The 9,641-nt window shown below is 41.8% G+C and overlaps 2 protein-coding genes across 3 annotated transcripts; one reads left to right on the plus strand and one right to left on the minus strand.

Moving 5' to 3' along the window:
- Positions 1 to 1,462: 1,462 nt before the first annotated feature.
- On the minus strand, positions 1,463 to 4,855 carry LOC115144219 (glucose-induced degradation protein 4 homolog). The gene is made up of 6 exons (XM_029685078.2): positions 4,443 to 4,855; positions 4,032 to 4,091; positions 3,799 to 3,906; positions 3,210 to 3,311; positions 2,967 to 3,097; positions 1,463 to 2,597 (listed from the first exon to the last, which is right to left on the minus strand). The coding sequence occupies exons 1-6, from the start codon at positions 4,629 to 4,631 to the stop codon at positions 2,534 to 2,536; spliced, it is 654 nt and encodes a 217-aa protein (XP_029540938.1). The 5' UTR covers positions 4,632 to 4,855; the 3' UTR covers positions 1,463 to 2,533.
- Positions 4,856 to 4,972: 117 nt separating this feature from the next.
- On the plus strand, positions 4,973 to 9,309 carry LOC115144218 (ATP synthase mitochondrial F1 complex assembly factor 2-like). 2 transcript variants are annotated; one of them, XM_029685077.2, is made up of 8 exons: positions 4,973 to 5,408; positions 5,548 to 5,592; positions 5,730 to 5,878; positions 6,058 to 6,155; positions 6,281 to 6,361; positions 6,527 to 6,639; positions 6,985 to 7,043; positions 7,166 to 9,309. In XM_029685077.2, the coding sequence occupies exons 1-8, from the start codon at positions 5,288 to 5,290 to the stop codon at positions 7,301 to 7,303; spliced, it is 804 nt and encodes a 267-aa protein (XP_029540937.1). In that variant the 5' UTR covers positions 4,973 to 5,287; the 3' UTR covers positions 7,304 to 9,309. The 2 variants fall into 2 exon arrangements, with proteins under 2 accessions (XP_029540937.1, XP_029540935.1); XM_029685075.2 differs by having other exon boundaries at positions 4,978 to 5,408; positions 6,928 to 7,043.
- Positions 9,310 to 9,641: the final 332 nt, after the last annotated feature.

Genomic DNA, 9,641 nt, shown 5'->3' on the forward strand with positions numbered 1-9,641 from the left:
TTAACTAATCTAAGAAAGACAGAATCTGAGTCAGGCATCGGAAATGGTTACTTGTTAGTTTCACTGACCCCCAAGGCTCTGATGAAGGCAATGATGCCAAAACGTACGCCTGCTTGTTTGCCCTGTCAATAAATGAACAGATCTATGCAGAAACAGAGTGCTCCTTTACTTTATTGTCCTGGGGTAAGGAATGTTTGTTGCCTTTGGAATCCTTTCTTTCATTATGACCCTGAATACTGTGTTGTAAACTATTGACAGCAACCCTGGCCAGTGCTATCTGGCATCCCTGGGACGTCCCTACCCTAAACCTTTCCCCATACCATTTTAAATGTCTACTTCAATGGGGGGTATAGACGCCCCAAGCATTCCAGATAGCATAGACCCAACAACAATGTGTATCAAACTGGTATCACCACTAGAGGGTAGTATTAGATAGGTGGGAACAGCTAGGGAGCCCAAACTGCCACACTTTATCCAGCTGTGCATTCTTGACCTTGAGGTAGCTCAGAATAGAGTATACCAAACATTAGGAACACCTTCCTAATATTGAGTTGCCTCAGAAATGCCTCAATTAATCCAGGCATGGACTCTAGAAAGTGTGGGAAGCATTGGAGTCAACCCATGTTGACTCCAATGCTTCCCACAGCTGTGTCAAGTTGGCTGGATGTCATTTGGTTGGTGGACCATTCTTGATACACAAGGGAAACTGATGAGCATGAAGAACCCAGCATTGCTGTTCTTGATACACTCAAACCGGTTTACCTGGCACTTACTACCATACCTCCGTTCAAAGGCACTTAAAACGTGTGTCTTGGCCATTCACCCTCTGAATGGCACACATACACCAACAATAATGATTTAACCTGTCTCCTCCCCTTCATCTACACTGATTGAAGTGGATGTAGCAAGTGACATCAATAAGGGATCATAGCTTTAACCTTGATTCACCTGGTCAGTCCGTCATGGAATATATATTTGACATAATGTGTATTTGTCCAGCTAGAATAATATTTAGTTCATTGTGTGTTTTTATGGAGTAATATAAATAACAGGACCCATTGCTAGTATGTCAGTGAAGTACAGTTCATACAATAGTCTTAAAAGAAAAAAACATAATAAGGGGTGTTTTGATATGATTTACTCCATTCTTCACAACCAGTCAGGCCACACCAATCTGCTTTCGGTCCATACTCTCACACACACATACTGGTATAATACATTTTGCTAGTTTAAAAAGATGGCACAATTGCATGGACAGGTGCAAATGTGGAAGGGTAGTGCTTGAAAAGGGCAATTAGACAAAAAGATTTCCTTTTAACGATAAGACATTTTGAATACTATTTTATAGAATACATCTGGTTTCTGAAACTTGGAGATGTATGGTTGAAGTCAAGAATGATGCTGTTGCATAATGCTGCATAGTTAACAATGAAGGGGCATGGACACCGAAGGGAAACAGAAGTTGGTGACAAAAGTATTTCTGTTTTAATGAATGCGAGTGAAAAGTAAAATGCTGCTGACTGCATGGGCCTAGTAACATATGATTCCATCTTAAATCCAACCATGACCTATGTGTTACATTACACATGTATATTGGATTAGAAGTGTGGCACTGGAGTTAAACCCAACGTGTGCAAATGAAACCCACGATACAAGAACCACAAGCACTCACAAATGTCACTTGTCTTTTCCACAGAGCACGGACCTCCAGACAGTCATTACTCTGTCGTCTGAACATTTACAACGAGTAGCTGAAGAGGTAACTTGCAAAATCTCTTTGCAGGCAATCAGAAGAGTTAGCCTAGATTGAAAATAAAACAATAACACTGTCATTCAATGAGCTATGAAGTGTTTAAAGCTTCAATCCAAAAGACAGAGTGTAGTTCATCAGAACATTATTCCACACGCTGACATTTAGCTTCAAAAGAGATCCAGCGTTTGATAGAGTAGAGCAGAAGAATCTTTGTCCAATATCTGTTAAGCGCAGATGAGAATTGGATAAAAGCAGACAAATCCCAAGTTGCAAGAGGAAAACCCCAGCTTTATTTATAAAGTGTCCAAAGACAAGTGTTGTAGTACTGAAGTCTCCATTTTCATAACTCGTGACTGGACCTTGACGCAGCAGAGTGAAAGTCAACAAGCTTTTAAAATCAGACGTTAAAACAAATTAAGAAATGATAAAGCATCACACTGCTATGGCTCTCTGCCCCAATCCCACAGGACTGAAGCTCCTGCCTGCCCTGGCTGGGGCAGAGCAGTCCTTTCCCTCTGTCTCTTCCATCCATCCATACCTTCCTCCGTGAAAGCTCCAGTCCAACAGACCTGCTTCCATCTGTCCATCAATAAATCCATCATTCCATTTCCTTTTCTTCCTCAGACAGAAAAGCACATCCTCTTGGTAGGAGTAACAACACAGTTTTCATGTCCCCCTTCCACCCATCCTTCCCCAGTCCTTCTCAGTCTTCATGCCTCCTTCATGTAGCTTCTGCAGGCCTTAAAGTCTTTCTGAGCCAACAAAGCCACAATGCCTGGGTCACCGGAACTCATAGATGGCTGCACTGTGTTCCAGAACATGGGTGAGGTTCAGAGACTGGTACCTGTGATGGAGAGGGAGTCAGACAGTGCTATTTAGTGCAGATAGTCAGGAGAGGAGAGATGCATTGGCCAGTCCCAAATCAAATCAACCCCTCAACTCTTATTGTACAGAGAGCAGTTATTCCATTTATTTTTGATTAGTTGAAAAAAATATTTAAAAAATAAGTTCACACCCCACAGAATTAGGGCATGAACTGCATCCTGACACTGATAACCTGAGCAAATAAAATATTAATTTAAAGAAAAAAGAAACGCATAAGAACTGATGATGCACAGATGCATATGTTCTAAGTTCACAAGGCCTGGCTACATCTGAACCAGTTTTATCACATGTTCATCAATGACCCAGTTAGTATTTAGTCTCCCATTACCATTCTGAGCTCCTATGATAGTAGTATCCCTCTATGGTGGCTGTGGACTTTTGGAAGCAGATGTAGTAGAAACCAGCGAAGGATGCACCGCTGATGTCTTTAATGGTGTGATCAGGGACCAGGAACTGCTCCTGTGGAAGAGAATACAACAGTTAGTACATCATTATAACAACAGTATTTTTACAGGAAATGTTGCCAAACCTCATATCCATGATTCAGCTTTTCCATGGGAATGGAGCTTACCTTCCACCTCATGAAGATGTAGTCAGACTTCTTCAGCTCTTCATAGTCAAACTCATCCGAGTTGAACGTCTTTGCATACTGGTAGAAGGCCTGGAATTTGCCCTGGAGCCCAAATATAAAATCGTTAAACGCTGGAACAATACAATACGTTTAACAATCATAACTATTGTTCTTGCTTGACAAATCTACCGTTATCAGACCCCCCCCAGGTTCCAAACAAATTCAATCACTTTTCACCCGGTGCAAAGTCCACCCACCTGGGATAGCTTAATCGAATCCCATCATTGCTTGAAATCACTGCCCCCACTTTAAACACCACATTCACCAAATCCTGATACGACCAAATAACCAGTGGCGGAACACCAAAACTAGCCTGTTAGCCGTCGCATCCCAGGGAATTTTGACAGACGTCACAATACTATTTATTTTACATAGTCTGTCCACGAGAGATTAACAGCAACCAAAAAACATTAATGAGGGGGATGACACCCTCACATTCTCACCAGGAAAGATTATCTCCTACTTCATTTGACACGGAGGTCTAAAGCAGATCAACATGGGTGGAATCAGACTATTCAATTCAATTTACCCAGTGCTTGCGATCCACATCCTCATCTGCATCCCACTTCCTGGTTAGAAACGGACGCTTCCTACTGATGATCTCCCCTGCAAAGAACGTAGTCAGAGTGGGGTATTCCTACAGAAGTAGAAAACAGAAAGAGAAACAAGTTATGCTGGGAATCAAAACCATGATTAAAATAAAAGGGTTTTAGAATAAACCTTTATTCAACCTCTTTTCGGTATCAAGTAAATCATTCTCACCTCTGTCAACCCTTTGATCTTCAAGTACCCACACAAGTATGAGTCTTCCATGGTCACATGCTGAAAGAAACAACACAAGACTTGAAAACAGTATGTAAATGTTCACTTGCTAGATAGTGGAATGAAGGATAATTTATTGTGTAACTTCTTTCCAATGGTGTCATGATGTGAGCCAACGATGCATCTGAACACAGCTGAATCACATTCTGGTAATAACATGTTCACTACTAATGCCAGCTCACCTACCGTCACTAGAATGTAAATTCAATTAATGATAACATCTAGGTTTCATGGCCGGTGATTATGAACACTCCTTCTGGAAGCTGGCAATCATTACGTGTTTTGACATTTTTGTCAGCACAATTAGTCGTCAGCTGACTGGCAAATGAAAGTTTCATAAATCTAACGGACCTGCAAAACAACCTCGACATCGTAGGAGTTGCCTTTGCTCTTCTGATGTCCTCGGAACTTGGAGCCGCTGTAGAGAAGCGAGGCGATAACACCGGGCTGGTGGGTGTTGATCAAGGGAGGTGGGGTAAGCGAGGCCGAGGACTTGAAGGCCATGGGGGTGTTACTGGTGTATCCAGCGGGGACAGGCATGGTTCTGGTACCGCGGGAAGGACACCGACCGCAGTCAGTGGCCGTCCGGGCGATAGATGTGGGAAGATGGTACAGAGAGCACGAATGAGGCGGCTCACCTACATCCAAATCCCTTCAAATGTAATACTTCAGTCACTCACACCAAGCTCCAGAAAAGTAAATGGACTTCGTCGCGGGCGTCATAAAACAGCAGCATTCTCTTCTCTCATTAGCCAAGGGATGCACTCGTCTAAAAGCGCGCTACTCATTGGCTTATTTATCGCAACGCTATCAATGACTTTTGAGGATGTAGTCCTTTTCGCTCTGGCACTCTTCCATTCTGTTTGATTGTATAACAAGAATGGAACTACATTTCCCATGTATCTGGGAAATCTGTCAAACACGAAAGGTCACACATGCGATGCAGTGAGAGTTGTGCAAATACGATCGTATTTCTCCAAATTATTCGTTTTAGATCAGTCAACCTTCAACTACTCTTCGTCCGTCGTTTCTTATAGCAACAGTAGTGTGTCCTGCATTTTGAAAAGCGATACTATCCGGCATTCATAATTCCTGTTAGCTAACGTTGTTAGTTCAGCTAGCCAAGTCATCTGTAGGTTTGAACCCCACTTCAATTGGAGAAACCTGTTTGTTAAAACATCTCTGTCACTGACACGATGCTGAGGAATCTTGTGAGATTTCACAATTGTCTGGGGCATGCTTTCTCTCCCCCCACTGTCTGCCCAAGAGGTCAAATGTTTAAGCTGCTCTCTGTGAAATCCTACTCCATTATCACAGGTAAGAGATGCACCAGCCACTTGTTTCATCAAATATCAAGAAAAGGCTCTCGAGCTTGCTGGTTTACAGTGATCGTGGCTATGTGCACCACGGAGGTTGCACATTTCTTGTCATGTTTACTTTGTTTCGCTCTCAACAGAAAGAAAGAAATTCTATGAGGATGTTAGCATATCCCATGGAGAGGGTGAGTACTGTAGCCGAACTTGGAGAGTGAGGGTCTTTCTCTCTTGAAATTATTTAAATAAGAAGTCTGAGTGGTAAGAATTCAAGAACTCACTTTTAAAAAATTTAAACAATTTAACCTTGATTTTTGGTCTGCAGGTGGCATGTTTGAGATCAACCTGGACCGGCGGAAACTGAAAACACCAGGAGGAAAGCTGTTCACAGCCCCGAACGAAGCCTTAGCCATTGCCGTGGCGAATGAATGGGATACTCAGAAAGACATTCTCAAGTTCTACAGCATGCATATGGTATGACCTTTTACCTCAGCACTTTTGTTCAATGCTTCATGTTGGCTGTATCTGAAATGGTCACTGTACCCCATACAGGGCACTACTTTCACGAGAGCTTTTGACTTGGGCCTGGATTCAAAATAATGCTATATATGTGGGAAAAGGGTGCAATTTGAGATTTGTTCTCTCTCCTCCAGACCACTCTCTGCAACACGGCCCTAGATAACCCTACGTTCCGCAGCAAGGACCAAATGATCACTGCTGCCCTCAAGTATCTGGAGACTGACACTATCTGGTACACGAGAGATATTTGTAGTAGCATGAGGGTTTAGGTTCCCTCCATCCAAAATTATTTCTACAGATCATTCATGTGTATGATTGCACAGGGATTGAAACTGTGAGTATGTTGTCTCCTTGCAGTTACAGAGTTGAGGAGCCTCCATCACTAGTTGAGCTTCAGAATAATGAATGGGACCCTGTGTTGAACTGGATTGAAGACCGGTTGGTTTCACTTTAACATAATCATTGACTCATTTTCTGTGAGTTACCTTACAAAAAGTTCACTGGACATGTATACGTATTTGCATGTCATCTTCAGCAAAGGAGGGAAACAGAGATTTGTAGCATTGTCTTGCAAATACTTGAATGAATGTTTTTCTCTTTCAGGTACAACGTAGTCATTGGCTCCTCCACCAGTATACTGGGGCCAGAGATCCCACAGGCGACGATGGATACTTTCCGCCAGCACCTGGGTTCCTATAACTTCTGGTCCCTGACAGGTAAAAACATTTAAGAGTCATTAGAGGTGCTCCAGTCCCGTGCACATGTGCAAATTCTTTACTGTATGTGGGTGCTAAAAAGGAATCCGCCTCTTGCCTAGACCAATGGACTGAAAATGGAGAGAGAATTGTCTCTATTTTCAGTTTGTTGGGCCACTTCAGTTAGAGCCTCTTACTTTGCACTCAGAAGTAGGACCGGTGTTTATGATCACATAATATTGCAGAGTCTCAGTGAAATAGGCTGTACAAGACTACTAATATTCTTTGTGTGACCTCCTATGTGTGTAGGTCTGGAGTATGTGATCACCCAGCTGAAGTCAGTGGTGCTTGCCTTTGCTTTAATAGACAAACACATAACAGTGGAGCAGGCCGTGCTGCTGTCACGACTAGAGGAGGAGTTCCAGGTAGGAACTCGCCACAGAAACAATGCATATACAGAGAATAGAAAAGCATTGTGGATATGTATTCAATCTCTTTCTCTCTTACTAATGATTTATTTTCCTCTGTCTCTTTTCCCTCTCCATAGATCGGGCATTGGGGAAATGTAGAGTGGGCTCATGATGTTGACCTGTATGAGCTGAGGTCACGTACAGCCGCAGGGGCACTGTTTGTACATTTCTCTTCTGAAAGTTCAACGGTCAAACGCAAACTCATGCAAGACTAAGGAGGACATTCAGGGCTTCCCTGAGTCAACACAAACTCAGACAGGACTCTTAAGAGCAAAGGCAACAGAGGCAGTGTACTGGCCTCTGACTGGGAAGAAATCCCAAACTTGTGTTTATCTCTGGTTGTTGACCTTTGCGGAATTAAAACACATAATATTCTATGTCAATCAATCAAATGTATTTATGAAGCCCTTTTACATCAGCAGTGTCACAAAATGCTTATACAGAAACCCAGCCTAAAACCCCAAAGAGCCTGGAAACCTGATGTTCAATTGCATTGAATTCTACATCGGGCAAAAATTTGCGTATGAATCAGGAAAGTTACTTCTCATGACCTCTACAAGCCAGAATATTGAATAATATAATATTTTAATGTACTTTAGCGGTTGTCCGTGCGGTAGGAATGAGGAAAGTATAATTACATCAACTTTTCAAAGCACTTGTAGTGCATTCAGATTTCTATCACCTGACGCATGTTCACAAGATAAAAATACATGCACGAGACGCAGCAAAATTAAGGCAGTTATTTCACAACACATTAAGTGTGCCACTACTCTTCTACCATACAGGCTACCTACCTAGGATACCTGTGATGGCAGGTAGCCTAGTGGTTAGAGCGTTGGACTAGTAAACAGAAGGTTGCAACATCAAATCCCTGAGCTGACAAGGTAAAAATCTGTTGTGCTAGTTAACCCACTGTTCCTAGGCTGTCATTGAAAATAAGACTTAATGTCTACAACACAAAAAAATCAAGTTTGTATGTGTATTTCCTCGCTGTTCCATAAGATTAATTTCAAGTGGTTATTTAAATCTGATTTTACTGCTTGCATGAGTTAATTGATGTGGAACATAGTTCCGTGGCTCCATGTAGTACTGTGCACCTCCCATAGTCTGTTCTGGACTTGGGGATTGTGAAGAGACCTCTGGTGGAATGTCTTGTGGAGTATGCATGGGTGTCCGAGCTGTGTGCTAGTAGTTTTAAACAGACAGCTCGGTGCATTCAACATGTCAATACTTCTCACAAATACAAGTAGGGATGAAGCCAATCTCTCCTCTACTTTGAGATTGACATGCATATTATTAATGTTAGCTCTGTGTATATTTAAGGGCCAGCTGTTCTGCCCTATTATGGGCCAATTGTAGTTTTCCCAAGTCCCTCTGTGGCATCTGACCACATGACTGGACAGTAGTCCAGGTGTGACAAAACTAGGGCCTGTCGGACCTGCCTTTTTGATAATGTTAAGAAGGCAGAGTAGTGCTTTATTATGGACAGACATCTCCCCATCTTAGCTACTATTGTGTCAATAAGTTTGTACAATGAGAGTTTAAAATCCAGGGTTACTCCAAGCAGTTTAGTCTCCTCGACTTGCTCAATTTACACATTATTCATTGCACACGAATAATGAGTACATGGCCTTTAAGGCCAGATTGTTCTTCAAGATGTTCAAACGTTCATAGATGTCCAGCAGGGTCAAATAATCAGTGATTATAGAGGGTGCAACAGGTCAGCACCTCAGGAGTAAATGTCAGTTGGCTTTTATAGAAAGAGAAAGATGTGTAATTTAATTTCAGTAAAGAGGAACAGGCTTCTCTGACACTCATTCCCTATAAAGTACAACTTGGCAGCAGCCAAGTATGATGATGGCCATCTCTTCTACAGTTTGTGTTTTGAATCAGTTTCTCAGTCATCAGTGACTTTTGGGAACATTGCATGTTTCTATGGAAACGGTGAGTGTTGTTCCTTCAGGGGAGGAATGTTAATTCCTTGTTCCCCCTGTCTCAGCCCAGATGTCTCTCTCACTCCCACTGTATTATGCTTAGTAGCTTGTAGCAAAGCTGACTTAGTTTTTCTGTTGCTTCAGTAAAAATGTAATTTATCAATGGGTCAAACTGACTAAAACATGTTTATTGTTACATACACAGCTGTTACACACATCACCAGCTTTTTTGTCAAACCACTTTGAATCAAACCCTAAATGCATTAGAATAAAGATGTTCAGAAACACTGTTCTGTTATTTTTAAAGCAAACATTTTTAAATCCTAATGTAAAATCGCTTGTGGACATGATAAGTTTTCTATGTAAACATACTTTGGATTGTGTGCACAGATTGTAAAATCTAATGTTTACATAACCATATTGGAAATAAGTCACAAACATTTTTTCACCATAAAAATATTTGTATCTAGGTTTTCTTCATGTAGTCCTGTTAGATTCATGCATGCAGTGATGGTTGTCATTATTTACAATGGTCTGCAATGTAATGATCGACGTTTATGCTGCCCAATCAGATTGACGTACTGGATGTCTCTGCCCAATGCAATTGCTTGATGGGCGA

The sequence above is a fragment of the Oncorhynchus nerka genome, linkage group LG16, assembly GCF_034236695.1.
Source record: "Oncorhynchus nerka isolate Pitt River linkage group LG16, Oner_Uvic_2.0, whole genome shotgun sequence".
NCBI classification, from domain to species: Eukaryota; Metazoa; Chordata; class Actinopteri; order Salmoniformes; family Salmonidae; genus Oncorhynchus; species Oncorhynchus nerka.

What these genes read in the sequence shown, in the direction of transcription:
- LOC115144218 (XM_029685075.2), top strand. Translation starts at nt 5,288, where the DNA reads ATGCTGAGGAATCTTGTGAGATTTCACAATTGTCTGGGGCATGCTTTC. An exon ending in TTGAACTGGATTGAAGACCG is followed by an intron (nt 6,362 to 6,526) that starts GTTGGTTTCACT and finishes TTTCTCTTTCAG; the next exon opens with GTACAACGTAGTCATTGGCT. An exon ending in TAACTTCTGGTCCCTGACAG is followed by an intron (nt 6,640 to 6,927) that starts GTAAAAACATTT and finishes CTATGTGTGTAG; the next exon opens with GTCTGGAGTATGTGATCACC.
- LOC115144219 (XM_029685078.2), bottom strand. Translation starts at nt 4,631, where the DNA reads ATGCCTGTCCCCGCTGGATACACCAGTAACACCCCCATGGCCTTCAAG. An exon ending in AGATCAAAGGGTTGACAGAG is followed by an intron (nt 3,907 to 4,031) that starts GTGAGAATGATT and finishes CTACTTCTGTAG; the next exon opens with GAATACCCCACTCTGACTAC. An exon ending in ATGTGGATCGCAAGCACTGG is followed by an intron (nt 3,312 to 3,798) that starts GTAAATTGAATT and finishes TTTGGGCTCCAG; the next exon opens with GGCAAATTCCAGGCCTTCTA.